This window comes from Crotalus tigris, unplaced genomic scaffold (assembly GCF_016545835.1).
Source record: "Crotalus tigris isolate CLP2741 ecotype Arizona unplaced genomic scaffold, ASM1654583v1 scf7180000024433.2000942, whole genome shotgun sequence".
Lineage (NCBI taxonomy): Eukaryota > Metazoa > Chordata > Lepidosauria > Squamata > Viperidae > Crotalus > Crotalus tigris.
In genome coordinates, this window is record NW_024100601.1 from 212,438 (window position 1) to 231,952 (window position 19,515).

At 45.1% G+C, this 19,515-nt stretch overlaps 2 protein-coding genes across 3 annotated transcripts in view; one reads left to right on the top strand and one right to left on the bottom strand.

Annotated features, from left to right (window-relative positions):
- Window positions 1-258: 258 nt before the first annotated feature.
- On the bottom strand, window positions 259-5,868 carry ATXN1L (ataxin 1 like). Its single transcript, XM_039331040.1, has 2 exons — window positions 5,129-5,868; window positions 259-5,047 (listed from the first exon to the last, which is right to left on the bottom strand). The coding sequence occupies exon 2, from the start codon at window positions 5,017-5,019 to the stop codon at window positions 3,037-3,039; it is 1,983 nt and encodes a 660-aa protein (XP_039186974.1). The 5' UTR covers window positions 5,020-5,047; window positions 5,129-5,868; the 3' UTR covers window positions 259-3,036.
- Window positions 5,869-6,041: 173 nt separating this feature from the next.
- The window catches only part of AP1G1 (adaptor related protein complex 1 subunit gamma 1), a 28,210-nt gene continuing 14,736 nt past the window's right edge, over window positions 6,042-19,515 (top strand). The window contains exons 1-14 of one of the 2 annotated variants that reach the window (XM_039331038.1): window positions 6,042-6,293; window positions 10,962-11,165; window positions 12,680-12,804; window positions 13,233-13,374; window positions 13,674-13,770; window positions 13,860-13,936; window positions 14,444-14,452; window positions 14,995-15,090; window positions 15,177-15,257; window positions 15,336-15,434; window positions 15,710-15,765; window positions 16,051-16,164; window positions 17,353-17,493; window positions 18,279-18,333. In XM_039331038.1, the coding sequence (XP_039186972.1) occupies window positions 10,965-11,165; window positions 12,680-12,804; window positions 13,233-13,374; window positions 13,674-13,770; window positions 13,860-13,936; window positions 14,444-14,452; window positions 14,995-15,090; window positions 15,177-15,257; window positions 15,336-15,434; window positions 15,710-15,765; window positions 16,051-16,164; window positions 17,353-17,493; window positions 18,279-18,333 (1,293 nt within the window). In that variant the 5' untranslated portion in view covers window positions 6,042-6,293; window positions 10,962-10,964. The remainder of the gene's footprint in view (window positions 6,294-10,961; window positions 11,166-12,679; window positions 12,805-13,232; window positions 13,375-13,673; window positions 13,771-13,859; window positions 13,937-14,443; window positions 14,453-14,994; window positions 15,091-15,176; window positions 15,258-15,335; window positions 15,435-15,709; window positions 15,766-16,050; window positions 16,165-17,352; window positions 17,494-18,278; window positions 18,334-19,515) is intronic. The other variant, XM_039331039.1, reaches the window with a different exon arrangement.

Below are 19,515 nucleotides of genomic sequence, written 5' to 3' on the forward strand. Positions count from 1 at the left end.
ACAGTACTCATGTTCTCCTTGAAAAGGGTGGGTATATGAAGATTAAACATTTATTCTCTTTAAATGAGCAGATAGTCAATTTACTGTCTACCATGTTTTAGTTCACAATTTGGGATTTAAGCCTTTTAGTTTTTCTTTTGAATCCTAAATGCTTTCACATTGGCTAGTCTAAAAAAATCCAAACACATCATGAACCAACTTTTTTGACAGTTTTTTGAAACAAGTGAGCTTCTTGGCTATAAGAAAAATCCCCAAATGCATCTTACAGCAATGTCTTTATTAGGCCGTCACACAAATATGCAAACTGTTGTTTGGAGACAATCCTAAGTGCTGTCAGGCTTAACATATTACTTGCTAACAGTAAAATAAGCTTAGAGAACTGCATAGGTTTTGATGAGCTGCTTCTGCCCATTTTGACCATATCAGCACCAGTCTTCCTCTTCACACTGAGCACAGACTGTACAGAAGGCAGCAGTAACCAGTGAATGTCTTTGGCATCCATGTGTCACATTTGAAGACCAGCTGTATTACCAATATGGGGGAAGCAATGCAAAATTAGGGAAGGAGCGTTCTTCATTTGTCCCTGTGCAGCACCCCATTCTCCATTAATAAACCTACTGTGAATATTACTAACAGTCACGTTAAATTGTCAAAATGATGCTGAGTTATACTTGGCTTTCCAGGGTAGTATTCGCTCCACAAGGTAAACAACAGACAGCAAAAGAAAAAACTATTGGCATATTATTAAGTACATACATGTGTGTATATGTGTGCACATGCATATATATGTGTGTATGCCATTTATAGCCAAGTTAAATGAACACATTTGAAGAGCTTAACAATAAAAATACAGCCTGCGTTTACAGCAATATTAAATCATAAAACAGGAAAAAGGATCACACGCCAAATACAAATATACAGTACATGTGGATTTATTTAAAACAGATACAAAAAAGCACAATAAAATAGATTATCCTCCTTAGAGTAATGTAACATTAAAGATCAGGAAGGAGAAAAGCAGTTGAGGGTTTGGCTAGTCCTAAGGCATGTGCCAGTATATCACTGGCTAGAGAGTAAAAATAATGATTGGTTGTAGGGTTGCAACATGTACAACTCTGGTAGCATATGGCATTCAGTCCTCGCCAGCTAAGGTGCTATCTATGGGAGAGGTCCCAGGGAGGAAGAGGGACCTTCAGAGGAGTTTCTTGTGGGCCTGCCCTGGCTCTATCATGATTGGTAACAAAAGGCTTCCCCTTTCATGAGCCCTTCAAGGAGCTCTCCTTTAAGGCTAAGGTGTCCTTGAAGAAAGGGGCAACAGAAGCAACTCCCAAGAGAAAATGACATCTGACAGATGCCCTGTCAGAGATGAATTGTTTAGGGTTCATGGGCAACAGGACAACCAGGGAGATGTCAATCCCACAGTATTGGGTATTAGGAGGCCTCCCCTGCAATTGCTAGAATTGGGCACAACTTTCTGTAGTGTCACATGAGAGAAATAGCTTATTGCTCTAAGTAGCTGGCTCTCTCAGATGTCTGTGGGACTTACACATCTGCAACTTGTAACTGTCTTGTCCACTCGGAAACATGCCTCTGAAAACAGGATTGTTTTGTGGACCCACATAGGTGAGCTGTCCAAAACTGGGGGGTTCAGTGTCAGCAACCATAGACACTTGGCACTGCAGCCTGGAGATAACTACTCATTTTGAGAGAAAGGATTAAGCTTGTTTGCAGCCATAAAACTACTGCCCCTTTATCTGGCATCAGACGGGAGAACTCAGTACAGAAATTAATCAGGAGGCACACAAAGGAAGTTCAGGGGACCCTGAGAGGAAGTTAAGAAAGGCAGATATGTTGGACAAAAGGACAAAAGGTGGTTAGGAATAGTGCAAAGTGCCAGGGTCTTTAGGAGAACACAGCAAAGAACCTGGCAGAGAAAGCAAGGTCACCTTTCATCTAGAGAGCTAGGGATGGGCCGATGTAGAAACTCAGCACTCAGCACCTAGCAGAATTGCCAAGCAGTGGAATTGAAGCCACCCATGAGAAATAAGCCAAGGTATACATTTAGAATTATTAGAAGTGGCGGCTGTAACAGCCGTTTTGAGGGGAGATTTTGTCATCATTACACCAGACAACACAGTAAACGTCTGCCTAGAGCTAAGAGCACAGTAACAAGACAAGAAGATGCTCAGCAAGGCACCATGAAATGAGGCAATTCTGCATCATTTTCAGTGCAACAGACTTAAAACTGTTACCCACTTGCCATTTTTACTTACTCTTTGATAAAATATAAAAATCTACTGCCCCTTTTTAGTCTGTTGAAGCTGGTAATTGATAAAGGGCACTTTCCTCAACCATAGCCTTTGTATGCCTGCAAAAGCAGCAGCTATACAGTTGAACTCTAGCTCAGCAATGGATGTTTGAGAAAGTACTGGCAGCAAGGGGAGAAATGGAATGCAGCTTTCATGGAAGAACAGTATTACCTGGGCAGGAATGTTATAGCAGAATGGATGCAGAGCCAGCAAACAAAGGGGTCTGCTAATACACTTTATACTGCACAAATCCTTGTTCCGCTTCTACTTCCCCTATTAAAAAAGGTCTTAGTTCTATGTGACAACAGTTACAAAACTATGCACTGGGTAGCAGATTTGTTGAACAGGACTGCTAGATGTTTCTTCTCAATACAATAAGATGTACAAATATCTCTGTAAGGAGACGCAGAGACTCCCAAACTGGACTACTGCAGTGCCTAGACTAATTAGTCAAACTATCTTGACTAAGACCTGAGCAGAAGACTGGACAATTCTCTTGGCTCCCATACTGACTCTTTTTCTCTCGTTGAAAGCATCTTGCTACCTATGAGTAAGTGTCCGATTAAAGTGCTTGCATCTTAAGGGACCTGGTGATCCCTCTCTTCATCTCACCTTGCAGAATGCAGGAGAAGATGGGAAGAAGTTCTGCCAGTACAATTGTTTAGGCACAGCTGGAGGAGCTGGACATCTCTTGGGCGTCAAGAGAAACTGATTTAATGGCCAGAATTCACTTCCCTGCATTCGAACGACCCTCTATGGACAATTTAACTTCCTGGGGAATAAATGAAGGGCGGAGCAGGGATAAACGAGGCTCTTCCACTAATTTTTGAAAGCTGGGACCTGCCCAGCCATATACAGAAATGGGTTCTAGATAGGATTCCTGGGATAAGTCTAACACTCCTACTGTCCTCTGTAATGGAGTCTTCTCCCTCACCTGACCTTGCGGCTCCCGAAGGATTATCCCACTCTGCTCTGGCTTCTCTTGGATAGTGCCCCGAGAACTACTTTGTGGAACCAACTTCCCATTCAGGCTTTGTAAACTGATGGAAATACAAACATCTCCCACCTGAAGCTTATGACAAGGGAGAGAGAAAAGCCGAGCAGTCCTCTCTGGGCTGCAGGATGACCAGCCTTGACCATAGACAAAGAAAGGGTGCTCAGGGGGCACATCAATGCTCACTTTGCTCTGCTGCTCTCCAACTACAAAATGCAGCATCACAAAGCCCTGCCAGGGGCTTTCCTGAATGTCCACCACTGTGCTGGAATCGATCTTGAGGCCGTCACTCACCTCTGCACTACGCACAAAGTCTTGGGTTTGAAGATCCTCGACTCGCTTGAGCTCCCCAGTAGCCAACTGAATAATGGCTCCTTTCATGAAGTGGGAGGGCAGGTGGCCCTGGGAGTGGGCCAAAACTGTTTCCGGCTGCACCTCTTGGGGTGCTATGTCAGGGCTCACTCTTTCAAGGCCTTCCTGAACTGTAGGCTGAAGGGGTCCTAAGACTAGTTTGCCATTGACCAGGGTCAACCTTTTAAGCGTTTGCCTAGAGCAGAGTTGCTTCTCAGGTGACTTTGCAGACAGTCTTTGCAAATGGCTCTTCTCAGCGTTAACCTGTACTGGATTTCTCCCCGACTCCTTTTTCTGCTCTGCAGCATTACGATGGGACAGGTTAAGAGGGCTGAAGTTGTCCTTCTGCTGAGCAGAACAAATAGGATATTCTGAAAGAACTCCCACTACCCTCTGCACTTCAAGGTCTGGGGTACTTGGCTGAGATGGCACTGATACCTCCATTCTCAAGACCGGAGTACTTGTACTGTATTCTTCAGCAGTCCTTGGCCACTGCCCTTCAGTTTCGCTCTCCTTTGCCCCAACAGCAGACCTTTGTGGCCCATTCATTGTGAATCTTTTGGGATCAAGCTGGTTCTCCTGCAAAGGTTGGTCCAAATTCAGACCAACGGCAGCCTCAAATGTCGAGTAACCTGCTGGCACATGGGACATCTGGTAATAAATTGGAATCTGACCCTGCGAAACGTCCAGAAGGTGGCCTCTAGTTTGAGGCTGCAGAGGGCCTGAGGGTGAAACAGAGGCAGAAGTTTTGCCAAAAGTGTGGGTCGCCTGTGAGGGACTGAGGTCATTGGACAGGAGATTTGGTGCGTAGGGCACAAAGTGAGGAACATGAGAGGTGGCTAGGCCAGCAGAAGACGACAGCAGGTGGCTGGGGAGAAAGCCATGAGGCACAGCGTAGGGCAGTGAGTAATGCGACCCCACAAATTGCAAAGGGGTGGCAGGGAGCTGTGTGTAATGGATGGGCGGATAGGGGACTTCTGGTTGCTGCTGATGCTGGTGCAGCAGCTGTGAGGTCAGACCATAAGCAGCAGGCAGCGGGCTCACGTTCACCACCGGGGCGAAGGTGGTCGGGGGCACAGCCACCTTGTACAAGCCGCGCTGGTCCACAGTCAAGCTGGCCACAGTTTCGTTGGGGTGGTCGCCGTCGCTGGTGTCATCACCGCCGGGCTCACTGTAACGCGAAGGCGCGCGACCCGGTTTGCCCGCCGCCGCCTGAGGCCGCTCCGACGAGGCCTCCCCCACCGTCACCGAATCGCGCTCGGCCGACCTGCCCGGCTCGTCGCCGTCGCCCCCGCTGGCGGACGCCGGTAGCTCTCGCTTCTTGGGCGGGAGGCGGCCCTGGCCGCGTTCCTGGGCCGCCCGCATGGTGCTCGCTGGCGGAAGGGGGACTCACCTGCGGAGGCAAAGAAACCAGCAGCGTTAGAGGCTCGGAGGCCGGGAGGGGGCGCGGACGCCCTGCGCCGCCCTCGCTCACCTGCCGCCTGGGCGCCCGCCTGCCGCACTTCTGCAGCCGCCGCCGCCGCCGCCTCGCCCGGGCTCCATCGCGATGCCGGCCCCGCCCTCCGCCTCTCAGCGCGCCGGAAATGCTTCGGATGTGATGCCAGCGAGGCGCGAGACGGCGCACCGCGATGACGTCACTCCCCAGCCAGCGGTCGCCGTAGCAACTCCACAGGAAGCAGTTGGCGACGTGACGCCCACGCCGCCCGCTGGAATCTCGCTCGCCGGGGCCGCGTTTTGCTTCGAGTAGCTGGCGAGCAGTTCCGGTTCCCCACGGGCCTGGTCAACCCGGCTCTCGTGGCTTAGTTCCGCTCTACAGCTGAACTTTTCGTAACAGTCTAAGGTCTCTGCGAGCGCCCCGCCCCCACCCGGGCGAAGGGCAGCCCTGGACAAACTTTCCGTGCCAGCGGTAGACACAGACAGCCGCCGCCGGGCTGGAAGCGCGTTTGGACGTTTTCCCGTTTCCTCCCGGAAATGGTCCCCCGGCGCCTGGCTTGGGACGGAGGGTTCGGACCCGGGATGTCTCGCCTCTTCTCCAGCGTGCTGGTTCTCGCGGTGTGCTGCGAGGCTGCGGCTCAACGCCCGAACTTTTAACAGCAACGCCGTTGCCCCCTTCCTCCCCCAGGCGCAGAGAGACCTGCTCCGGCAAGCATTGGCCGGCGAGGCCATCCGCGGCACCTCGTCACACTAGCGCAGGTCCCATTCTTTCCGCTTAACAGGCGCCCAGGAAGAAACGTGGCCCTCGGCGGAACCTTCATACTCGTCGGCGAGTTTGAGCCGGGCAGTTATGGCCGGCGCGATAGCCGCGGTGACTCGGCAGGCGTCTGACGTCATCAGTGACTGCCGCGGAGCGGTCTTCGTGTTCCCCACCTCGGATGCCTCCGCTTGAGAAACGAGTGCTGGGGGTGGCTGCCGCAGGCGCGCGCGCAGCGAGAGTTAACGGGGCCGCGAAAGGGATTAACCCGGGGGCCGTTCGCTTAACAGTCTTAGCGAGTAACCGCCGCGTCCAGACGGAGATAAACTAGCAAGAGCCGACCGCAGAATTCCTCCGCCTGCGGTATCGGTGCTTTGGTTCCGCTGCCGCCATTTTGGATGCCAGGCTCCTGCCGCTGTCGCCGCCATTGCTGCAGGGACCCGGCCCGGTGAGTGGGCGCTCGGGGAAAGGCGGGGGACAGGGCCGGAACGCTCCCCCCCAAGCGGGCGACGCGTCGCGAGTCCCCCCTCGCGGCTGGCCGAGCTTTTCCCGGCGCGGGGCCCGGGCTCGGCTCTGCCCCAATATCGTCTCCGGCCGTCGTGAGCCGGCCCGGCCCCGAGGACGCAGCCCAGGCCCACCTTCGCTGTCCCGCTCGGGGGAACCATGAACGACCGGCGGAGCCATCGGGGAGGGTTGACGGCGTGGGCGGGCGGGCGGGCGGCTTTTCTCCGGAAAAGTCTGATAGGTATGAGGCCATCAGTGACTTTCGACCCTGGGACCGGCCCCGGGGATTGCTCTCCGAGGAGAAGCAGTTGTTCTTTTTGATGGGGTCCATCTGAGTGGCCGTTTTGCTAGTTAGCGTTCTGAGTGTTCTGGTTTTTTTCCTCTTAGCCAAAGTGGTTCAGCCTCGGTTATTCTGATTGCCTTCTTCCAGCTCATTCCTTTTTCCGAAGTGGTATATAAGAGCTGTATGTACTAACCTCAACAGAATACACTTCTAAATTTCCATGTTGTGGAAGGGAAAGTTCCTAGGAATGTATATGACATTTTTCAGGAGCAAAAAGGGAAGTTTGTCATAAGTAAACTCCTCTGATTTGAAAAATTTGCCTGTGTCTGTGAAAATTGATTTTGTAAAATACTATCTGGGTTAGTTCATCACAATACATTGCTGGTTTCTATCCATGTTTTAGTGAATGTATAGCATGCTACAACACCAAATAAACCATAGCATAACTTAGTACATTGTGTGCAGGATCCTGCTGACAGATTTTGAATCCTGTTTTTCTTTTGTGAGCTCAAGATGGTACATGTAGGAGTCTCCTTTTAATCTTTCCCCCAGGTGACCATCTTGTGATGTGGATTAGTCTAGAAGACAAAGACAATGAATATTGTTGAATGATAGAATTTTAATCTGGGTCCCCCAAATTATTAACCATTAAATTCTACTAGCTTTCAGCATGAATATTCTGGATTAATGCAATCAATCAAATCATAGCCATGGAAGCTATATTTTAGAGTGATAATAAATCCAGCCCCAATACATATTTGTACATAGGATTCCCATTACATGCTATAGAAGCATTAGTGAAGGTATATCAAGTACACTTTGGAGTACCTTCACTAATGCTGCATCTAAGTCATCTAAATCTTTAAACTTGGCCCTCTTACGCTGGCTGAGGACTTCTGGGAGTTGAAATCCATGAGCCATAAAAAGGCCAAGTTTGAAGACCCCTGATCTAAATAATGAAAATAGTTTGGAAGATAGTTAAATCAAATGTCTTTGAACAATCCTTTTTGACTTCACTTAGCAGAGCCCTGTCCATGAGCAATGGGGAATACATCTTAGATTTGTCATCTTAAATTTAAGATTTTGGAAGAGCTAGTCCTAACTCTAAATAAAACTTGCTTCTGGTAGCTGGGAGAGGGAGCGGTTGATAATTAACAAAGTTTTTGGATCTCATAGCCCTTTTCCCTCATACTGAAAAATAGTGTGATGAGTTTGCCCTGATGATGTGAAAGAGATTGCAGCATGTTGGAAAATATGAAATAAACAAGTGGAACTGAGCAATAATCATACTTGTATTGATGTACTTTTAGATTTTAGACAAGACTTTTGTAATTCTGTAGTTTGGTTGGCATTAATCTTGAGAAATTGCTAGACAAGAAATCACAGATAATTTGTAATAACCACAAAGAAATAGCATCCATTGGAATAGCCCTAAACATGTAGATTTAATTTATAGACACTGTAAACTGTACAGTAGTCAAACAATTACAGAATAACAGAGTTGGAAGGGACCTTAGAGACCTTCTAGTCCAACCCCCTGCTCAAGCAGGAAACCCTATACCATTTCAAACAAATGATTGTCTAATCTCTTCTTAAAAACTTCCAGTGTTGGAGCATTCACAACTTCTGGAGGCAAGTTGTTCCACTGATTAATTGTTCTGTCAGAAAATTTCTTCTTAGTTCTAGGTTGCTTCTCTCCTTGATGTAATTTCCATCCATTACTTCTTGTCCTGCCTTTAGGTGATTTGAGAATAGGTTGACTCCCTCTTCTTTGTGGCAACCATTACGTCACCCCTAGTCCTTCCTTTCATTAAACTAGACATACCCAATGCCAGCAATCGTTCTTTATGTTTAAGCTTCTAGTCCTGATCATCTTTATTGCTCTTCTCTGCACTCTTTCTAGAGTCTCAACATCTTTTTTACATTGTAGTAACCAAAACTGGCCTTACCAAGGCATTAATACCAAGTGGTATTAACATTTCATGTGATCTTGATTCTATCCCTTTGTTAATGCAACCTGGAACTGTATTGGCTTTTTTGGCAGCGGCCGCACACCACTGGCTCATATTTAAGTGATTGTCCACTAGGACTTCAAGATCTTTCTCACAGTTACTACTATTGAGCAAGGTACCACGTATACTGTACCTGTACATTTGGTTTTTCTTGCCTAAATGTAGAACCTTACTTTTTTCATCATTGAATTTCATTTTGTTACATAGTGCTCAATGTTCAAGTCTGTCCAGATCCTTCTGTATCTTAAGCCTATCTTCTGGAGTGTTGGCTATTCCTGCCAGCTTGGTATCATCTGCAAATTTGATGAGTTCCCCATCTATCCCCTCATCCAAATCATTGATGAAGATGTTGAAGAGTACTGGACGTAAAACAGAAGCTTGGGGTACCCCACTGCATACTTCCTTCCGTGTAGATGCCGTTCCATTGAGGACTACATGTCCATTGAGGACTACATGTTAAATGTGGTTGGTCAGCCAGTTATGAATCCATCTGGTGGTGATGCTGTCTAACCCACATTTTTTCTATCTTATCTAAGAGAAGGTTGTGGTCTACTTTATCATATGTCTTACAAGTCCAAGTAAATTATATCCATATCATTCCTCTGGTCCTCTAATTTTGTCACATTGTCAAAGAATGTGATAAGATTTGTCTGGCATGATCTGTTTTTGACAAACCCATGTTGGCTTTTGGTTATGACTCTATTCATTTAATTTGTTATTTAATTGGTATGTTCAAAGATGTACCCTGTACAGTACAGGTGTCAAACTGACAGATCTATATTTTTTATAGCTTTTCACAATATATTCTCTTCTCGATGAACTTACTTTAGAAATACAGGATGCCCATCTTGATTCCACTGGTCCTCTTGGACTAGCATTCTTTCACTTTACCCTGCATTTCACTGGTATGTTCCTAGAAATCATTCAGTTGTTCCTTCTCATCTAACTGTACAATCAATTTGACTTCTTGTGATGTTTGATAGCTGCTGGTTTTATAAAGTAGTAGAAAAAATAAACATGGTTTATGTTATGAAATACAATTTAAGAACAAATGACGTTAATTTTTCTTTCAAGACTTTCATAAAGGTGGCTCTGTAACAGCCCTTGAAGTGGGGTGTGAGGAGGACCTTATGAAATCAGTTTTGGGTACCAACTATTCCGTTGAAGGAGGACTTGCAACTAATACGGGAGGAATTGATGCTAGCTCTGAAGGTTCTTCTTTAATAAAATGAATCAATCCCACATGATACGTGGTAGAATTAATTACCTAGTAATGGATTAGCATTTCTGGCAGCTTCTTGCAGTTTTAAGCAGCATATAGTCTGACATTGCATCCATTCACAATTATGTTATTGTCAAAACTATGGCAATGTGTCTTGTATTATTAACATAATTTTGAAATCAATCTACCTGGAGCTTTTCTAGAGTTCCATTTATTTATTTATCTATTTTTTATTATTTTTTAAAAAATAGTCTTCCTCCCACCCCAGTAGCATTTATATTATTTTTCTGGGGACAACTCATCTCCCATAGGAAAATCTCTTTTACTTAAAAAGTGGCTTGTGAAGTTACATGGAGTCATTCGGGAGTACCAGTAGTACTTGGCTTACCTCTATAGGCAATTGAGATGGGAATTGCCATTGCTAAGCAGCCTGTAACCACGGGGACTTGCGATAGCAGTTACAGCAGTCCCTGGTAACTGTCATTAAACAAAGACCTCATGGGTTGTTAAGCAAGAACCTCACATGGCTTTGACTTTGGACTTCCTGATAGCTTCCTAACTGACTTTGCTTTTAGGAAGCTAGCAGGGAATATCAGAAATCAAGTGATTGTGGCTCATTGCAACGTAGTAGTTACAAGCTGGGGGCTGAGTGCCCAGATCGCAATGACACAACAGCTGGAACTCCAAACACTGATCATAACTACCAGTCATAATTTGGTATTTGAATAGTCGCTGAACAAGTGGTCATAACCTGAAGACCACCTGTATCCTTCTGGAAGAAGCATATCCATATTTTGAGCTGCTGTGAATACAGAAGAGAGCATTGCCTTTTTTTTTAAGTAGGAAATACAGATACATTCTATTTTAATTCTAGGGGGCATTCTTTGTCAGCAGTAAAGGTATTGTTATTTCCACACATCCATGGGTTGCACTCTGTAGAATAGTCTGAGACCGCTGGCTTAGGATGGCAGTCCTGAATTAACCATAAGAAATACTAGAAATGGAGACAAAATTACCCGAGAGGTTGTTACTTGGGAAATTCTGCAACTGTCATGTGTCTGCATCCATTGATTTTATCTATTTTCCGTTTATTAGAGGATGCCAGCCCCCATCAGACTCCGGGAGTTGATCCGGACCATCCGGACTGCACGCACACAGGCAGAAGAAAGAGAGATGATTCAGAAAGAATGCGCTGCTATCCGATCATCCTTTCGAGAAGAGGACAACACATACCGCTGCCGGAATGTAGCTAAATTGTTGTATATGCACATGTTGGGCTATCCTGCCCACTTTGGACAGGTGAGAGCCACCTTCTTTTGGCATGGTAAACAGGCAAGCTTACCTCTGTCCTGGAAATCTAAACCCTGGACATGAAGCATTCCTGCAGGAGAGGGATACTAGGGAGCAAGAGGTTCTCCGTTTCCATTGATGGCTAAAAAATATTTCTTCACATTATACAGCATGGATTTTGTTTCATGGCAGCCCATGTTACTTCAGAAAAATAGGAAATGGGTATTATTCAGGCAAAAGGCCCTTCCCCAGATTGGTGTCTTTCAAATAAGACTTCAGGTATTAAGCCAGCTTTGATATGACTTGGGACAAATAGATCACCCTTCCTGCCCCCAGATGTGAGATGATGCACCTTTACCTGTTCCTCATGCCATACCATTCTGCAGAATTTATCAAGCACATTCTGCAATTTGTATAATGGGGAGCAGAGGCAGCTGCAGACTCCATCCATCATTACATAACAACATGGCACAGTGTTTTCCTATTGCCTGATTGGTGTGGCTGCTCCTTTAAAACTACTCACGGAGTACATAGTGAACCTAGCTTTGCAATATTGCTGTAGCAGCAGCCCCTGCAGATAGAGAAAACCGGTATTGAGTCTGCACATTAAACATTTAAACCACATCTGTTTACTCCTATCAGCCTCAGTTATGCCAAAACTGCATTAGTATGCAATTAAGGCAACTTAAAGCTTTCTCATTTAATTTCTCCAAATCCTCTTTTGAGATGGTTCTCAAAGCGCTTTCAAAATATTTGAGGTCCTGTGAGCCCAAAGGCTGCATGATAATTCACGTTTCTGACTTAGTATTCTTGATGTGGATATAATCATTATGCTATGTGATAGGTGTTACTTTTTCTTTGCTTGACTTAACCAGTTTTCTTATATCCTGTAGGTTTTTGTTTTAGGCACGGGTGGATTTGATATTCATGTTTGGTTTTTCTTTTTTGTATTTGTGTTTTGAAAACTAATAAAAATGAGATTTTTGTAATGTTACAAGCTGTACTTGCTCTCGAATGGGGGTTGAGCTAGAAGATTACTGTTGGTTGGTCTGGCACTTGTTCTGCTTTAATTATGTTTTTATTGAATGTTGTGAGTTGCCTGGGATCTCCATGTGAGATAGGTGGCCATGTGAGTCCTATTCTGTATATACGTATTTGCATACGAATACTGTAGGAATCTACAGTCTTTTTTATTGGCTTGCCAAGGCAAGGGAGTAGCATGCTGAATTGGAGATGCCTTGGGCATTTCCATACATTTGCAGCCCATCTGACACTCACATTATCCTTTTCTAAGGGGAATATTGTTTTTTGGTCATTGCTGCCCTGTAGACATAGATTTTATTTCTCCTGCAGCAGCCGAGCCTGATCTGGGCATTGGAAACACAAGAGTACCAGGCAGCCTATGTTTTCCAAGCTTATTCACAGCCTTGAATTTTTGGGCGGGGATCACTTTGGCCATGTAAAGATCTTCCTGTAATAAAAATGCTAAAGCTTAAATGTGGCGTCCACTGTCCCCCTTGCAGCTGGAGTGCCTAAAGCTGATTGCCTCTCAGAAGTTCACAGACAAGCGCATTGGATATCTTGGAGCCATGTTACTCTTGGATGAGAGGCAGGATGTTCATCTCCTCATGACCAATTGCATCAAGAAGTAAGGCTGCTTGCTTTCCTGGGACTGAGGGTGGAAGTAAGAAATCATGATCTAATGCTTGGGACTTGATTCTGAGCAATCTGTGTTCTCCTACCTCAGACAGAAAAGAGAAGCGTCCCTGCATAGAATGTAAGAGACAGCCAGGTAGTTGAATTGAGCTGGAAGAGAGCACAAACTTCCCATTCTCAATATGTAGGCGTCTGGCGTATCATTATGTGCGAAAGGTGACTAGGGATTCTTGGCCAGAGGCTTCCAGAGACTTTAACTCTCTCTGTTGGTTGAGAAACTATTTCATTTGCAATGCACACATTGGCAGGTGAACGTTCAAGTTGAGTTTGGCTGTCCGGAGACAACATCTGATGCGCTTCCTCTCTCGTTCTTGGTTTCTTCCTGGTAGTTCCTTAACTTTTTGCTTTCTTCATCTGCAGTGACCTTAATCACAGCACGCAGTATGTGCAAGGCTTGGCACTCTGCACCTTGGGCTGCATGGGCTCTTCTGAAATGTGCCGGGACCTTGCTGGGGAGGTGGAGAAGCTTCTGAAGACTTCTAACTCCTACCTGAGGAAAAAGGTATCTCATTGAGAGACTGTGACATTTTTTCTGCCGTTAGTGGTTTTTTTCTTACATGCAGACTTTGGCTTACTTTATTTCAACTGTTAGAGGTAGGAGGCTGTACTTATGGAATCATTGCTCTAGTTGTTGCCTTTCTCTTGGCAGTGTGTATACCTCCTATTCTTGCAGGCTTCAAATGTTTCTGCCCAGTTTTGTAAATTCCAGAACTTGAATTAAATCCAAATAAAATAGCCTATTTCTCTGGGGAGCCCTGAACAGATACTTAAAGTGTGCTGATCCCTCTTGTTTATTTGCAGGCAGCCCTTTGTGCAGTTCATGTGATCAGGAAGGTGCCTGAGCTGATGGAGATGTTTCTGCCAGCCACAAAGAATCTGCTGAATGAGAAAAACCACGGTAATAATTCTTTTTAGCCACAACATCTTTCCCTAATGTTATGCTGCAGTGGCCACATAAAACATAGGTTCGTGTGCTTCTTCACACAGGTGTCCTTCACACTTCCGTTGTCCTCCTCACTGAAATGTGTGAAAGAAGCCCAGACATGCTTGCCCACTTCAGAAAGGTGAGACCATCTGAGAGTTTTGTGCAGTTGGGTCCCTGTTCTTGTCCTTTGAGTGAGAAGAATAAGCTGCTGGTCCTGATTGTGGCAAAGGAGGGTCCCTGATTGTGTACCAGGATGTATGTTTCACACCTTGTACACACCCATGATAAGCAGCACCCCTTTCTGCCTGTTAAACTTTGGCTTGTTCTGTTTTATGAACTAATGGCCTAGCAGATATAACTGAAAGTGAAGTGTGCCAAGGCAGGAGCTGCTTCTGCCGTTGCTTCCACCACTTAGCCCTGAGGCTGGAGAGGACTAGCCTTTGCCTGGCACCAGTGGATGCAAAGGAAAGAAGCCATTGTCCCATGGGGAAGAGTGTGATTGGGAGAGGAGAATCCTCAGTGTTTCGAGTCTGAGGCTAGGCTGGTGGTGGTGGTTGATGCTGCAAGCTGAGTCTTCTCTGCCCAGTACTTACTTTCATCTCTTTTGTCCCCTTTCTCTGCTTGGAATCCTGTTCTGGTGGGTTAGAATGAAAAGGTAAGAAGGTGCTTGCATTTCTTGCTGCCTTACTTCCTCCACACCCTGCAGTGCATGCTTTGCTATAGACTGATAGAGGCAAATATCCTCCTCCTGCTCTTCTCTGCTGGATTAACCCTGCTAGTCTAGACTTGGAGAGACTCGCATTGTTGTAACCATAACACTTTGCTAAGTAGAGAATACCCATTTTTCTGTGGGAAAAGAGGCAGGGAGAAGGATGGGCTGGGTCCCAAACATTTCAGTGCTGAATTCAGTTGGCTTCCATTAATAGGAGCCACCTGAGCCTGTTCAGAGATTTTTGCCATTATGATGACACCCCACTCCACCACTTTACATATTGCCACTGCAGCCTTTTTTTTTGTTTCTGTGCTGAGATATGGACTGCTGCCATCCTACAAGACTGCAATAAAAATATCCCTAAGTGTTAAATATGCTGGGAAGAAGCTAAGTAAAGAGGCTTTTCTTTGTGAGAGATTCATCAAATAGAACCATAGGTCATAGAGCCCAAAATCAAACTCCTGATATCTCTGTGTTCTTTTCAGCTTGTACCCCAGCTTGTTCGCATTCTGAAAAACCTTATTATGTCAGGCTATTCTCCGGAGCATGATGTTTCGGGTATCAGTGACCCCTTTCTGCAGGTCAGTTGTTTTGAAGACGGAGCAGAATTGGCTTGCTCTGTAAGGCATCTTCAGGAACCTGAGACAACAGATGTAATCTTTTCCAGGTTCGAATCCTGCGGTTGCTGAGAATTCTGGGCCGAAATGATGATGACTCCAGTGAAGCAATGAATGACATTCTTGCACAGGTGAGAGGATTATGGGCAGGTGGTTGGGAAGTCTTGGGCTGGAAACCAGAAAATTGTAAACCATCCTTTGTATTCCAGGTGGCCACAAACACTGAAACAAGCAAAAATGTGGGAAATGCCATTCTTTATGAAACCGTCTTAACTATCATGGACATAAAGTCTGAAAGCGGCCTGAGAGTACGTCACTTTGGCTCTGTGGGGTCCTCAAGGAACAGTGGCTGCCATATTGGAGCTTTTCCAGGCTTCCTCAGGAGCACCAGAACTTTTCAGAAGGAAAAGTCTGATTGGGGCACCAGTGGGATTTTAGTATATGCTTTAATTCCTTGGTTTACCAATCAATGTCTTGCCTTGCTATTCCCACTCTGCCCCCCCCCCTGGACATTTTCTGTTGGAGAGCGGGAAATTCTGACAGGAGGTTCTTTGTGACCTTGTGTATCTCTATCTCTCTGTAGGTGCTGGCCATTAACATTCTTGGTCGGTTTTTACTCAATAATGACAAGAATATAAGGTAAGCCTATCAATGCATGTTATGATTGGAACTGGCCTGACATCCTGGTCAGCACCAGGCATCTCTTAAGTGTGGCCAGGAATGTATTTTCTCCTCACTCTAATACAGTTGTTCAATCTAGGTTCTTTTGTCATGATAAGATGTTTTTATTACTTAGCTGACCAAAATTGATTCTGGGAGCTTTGGGTAGACTTGACTGTCCGTTTGCTCTCTGCAGGAACCTGTCAGTGTGCAGTGATGCAGAGCAGCTGCCATCATTTAAAGTATTCATTTCTTGTTTCTCAGATATGTAGCTTTGACATCCTTGTTGAAAACTGTGCAGACTGACCACAATGCTGTCCAGCGACATCGGAGCACTATTGTGGATTGCTTAAAGGATCTGGATGTCTCCATCAAACGGTGAATGAAGCTGGAAGGAAATCTGTGATTACAGATTACTCTTTAGCTGCCCTGTGTTTTTTCTGCCTTTTTTTTCTTTTTCAGCTAGTCTTTCCCAAAGAGCCAATGCAAAGTATTGTTTTTTCTGCGGTGGCTTCTGCCGCATTCTGAATGCTTTTTATGTCAAGATGTGGATCTCAGCAGCCCTGGAAATCTTTGGACTAATAAATTTCTTTGTCCTTTTCTATGGAGAAAAAAAATAATAAAGCGCCCTAAGAATAGCTTGCAGTTTTGCTTATTGTTTAAATGTTTTGTGTTGAGAACTAAGTATTCATTGAAAATCTTACCAGATTTGGAAGACAGGGTGGAGTTGTAAGAGCCAGTGGGGTAGGTGGGGCAAGGCTATAAAATATAATTTTTCAAATCTCACAGCATTTTACAGATGTTACCCATAGTTTTAAAATGCAGTCCCACAATTGAAAAAATAGAAATCTTTGCACTTTCAAGATGCGTCAGCTTAGGTCAGATTCACTGATATCTTTTTCATCCCTTCTAACATTGAGAAGATCGCTTTTGCATCAAAAAAGAGATCTGCCTCCTACAGAATTTCAGCTTTGTGGAATTTTGAGTCTTCTTGGGACAGATTTAATAAATTTACTCTTTATAGATAAGAGATTTAGGATGTCAGAAGAAGGAAGGGCTGTTTAGCAATTTGTCATGGCCTGTTGTTAATGAACATATATGTAAAAAAGAATGGATATCTTTCACAGTTTTAATGGATCTCTTAATTTTTCAGTGACTAATTAATGCAAGTTCTACTGGTTGATCATTAAGCTGTCCTAGCAAATTATTGTTGTTGAAGTATTGAAATGTCAGAGGTTGGTACTCATTACTGCCTTGGAGATGATGATTGTGCTTAGCCATTTGGGGACAGGGCGGGTTCTTTATGGCTTGGGACCTATTCAAAATTTGATAACGTCATTGGCAAGGAAACAGTCTGGCTTCTTGATTGATGCAGATGCGGGATGGCACTTGAGAATGACTTGGTAGACACAACTCACTGAGAGGCACACCCACCATTGCAGAAATACCCTCAGGGGCGCCATGGTTCTTACAGGGCCCCAGCTTCTTCCTTCTGCATCAGGTGAAATTGGGGTGTCATTTCCTGATGATACCCTGCGGCTTATGAATCCCTTTCACCTTTCCCAGGCGCGCAATGGAACTCAGCTTTGCTCTTGTGAATGGAAACAACATTCGGGGAATGATGAAAGAGTTGCTGTATTTTTTGGATTCTTGTGAGCCAGAGTTCAAGGCTGATTGTGCATCAGGAATATTTCTTGCAGCAGAAAAGTAAGTTTTCTTAAGAGTTTCCATTAATTTATTTCTGGCCAGTCTTTCCACCCATTCTAGTCCTACCACCAACATTTAGAGCATCGGTGTCCAACTTGTGGCTTGCCTGAGCCACATTGTGTGAAAAGGCATTGCCTTGGGCCTCATATAAAATATATAATATAGTTATTGTACAATAATCATATAATGTTAAAAGTTTACGATCTTGTGAGGTTGAATTACTGGCTGTTTAGAGCCACAAGTTGGACTTGCCTGATTTAGAAGCTATGTTGTAAGAAAGTCTGCTGTCTGTTGGCTTTATCTCAGAACATATAGAAGGGCTACCTTGGATTTTACTGCTGTCTGGATCAGAAGCTGTTGCCTGGAGAGATCTTTGCAGTAGGCAGAGGAAGTAATGGAGTTCTTTGCCCTTTGCAGTGAAACTCTCTTCTTGCTCTGCCACCCTACTCTTAGCTGCTGTATTGACTTGAACAGTTATGTTAAATTGCAGTACATTGGAGAAAGGGTGGTGCATTTGTGTGCTGGAATCATGTTGTTAGGCCATGCTTCTGCTTCCTGCAAGATTGGCAGATGCCATTGAGCACCAAACTAGATAAGGATGATCATCATCGCTCCTCCTGAAATCCCCCTCTACCCTAGTGCAGGGTTTAACTTCAGTTCACAAATGTCTGCAACACAATCGAGATTACTCCAGTATTGTGCTTGAATATGTGGGGAAATTAAGAAATTGTTGAGCAGATGGTGGCATATGATCCTCTCTGAACATAAGTTTGTTGATTTTCCAGATACGCTCCTTCTAAACGCTGGCACATAGATACCATCATGCGAGTCTTGACAACGGTAAGTATGTCTTCTATAGAGGCTTCACTGTGATTTCATATATGCCAGGCAACAGGCCTTCTGGTGCGTCTTCGTTCAGTGGGTGCTGAGTGGGATCTTGGTCTGCTCATCATAGTCTTGACTGGCTGCTGCTGGGCATTGAAAGAGGGCCAGGGGCTCCCCTGGCTAGAGGTGGGCAGGAAGGGCCCAGTTAGCCAAGCATGCCACAAATGGCAGGGACTGCACTGATTGGGAGGTTGCTTCTAGATGTGATTCAAGTGCTGCCTATGTAGCCCTGGATGGCCTAGGATGTTCCTTGAGGGACTGCCCGTCTCCTATAATACCTGCCAGATTGGTATGGTTGGCATGTTTCTTTCAATTAAATAGTGCCATCTATCTAAGCGCTTTCTCTGACTCAATGCCAGCCCTTGGAAATTAGATTCTCCCAAGATTTGAACAGCCCATCCTACTGGCAGTTCAAAGGGCTCTGAGAACCTTGGCTCTTCACTTGGCCTTTGACCAATGTGATTGAAAACTCCCCCTCCCCCTCCCTTTTTTTTTTGTTCCAATCTGAGGTGGTAAGCTTCTCCTGTCTCTGTTCTTTTTATTTATATTTTTTTCTTGTTTAGAATGTTTTTAACAATTAGTAAAGTGCCCAGAGTCTTTGGAAATCAGATGGCACATAAATTGAATACATTATTATAATTATTTGCAATGGCCATCTGCAAATAATGCAGATTATTGAGATCATTTTAAATAGTTCATGTTGTGTCAACCTCTTGGTAAGCCCTTTTTCCCTCTCGGAACTACAAGGCCACTTAAGAACCCCTCCGTACTTTCTCTGTTTATTCTTTCAATGTGCAGTAAAAACATCAGCACAAAATTCTTTCTGAGGATCTGCCATTGCAGCAGTCTTAGTTTGGCAACAGCAATTGGGAATGGAATTTCCATTGCTAAGTACCATAATGTGGTTGTAAAGCACCCTTTGTCCTCTGCATCCTGATTGCCATCATTAACTGAATCCCACACCTATTAGGCAAGGCAACAAAAGTCAGTAGGGAAGCCAGCAGGAAACTGCAAGGGATGCTGGATGGGGGAGGAAGGACAGGGGATGCAGGGGTGCAAGGAGGGGTGGAGGAGCATGTGTGAGGGGCATAGATCAGGGAGATGCAATGAAGGTTGGAGGGTGTGTACAGGACTGCT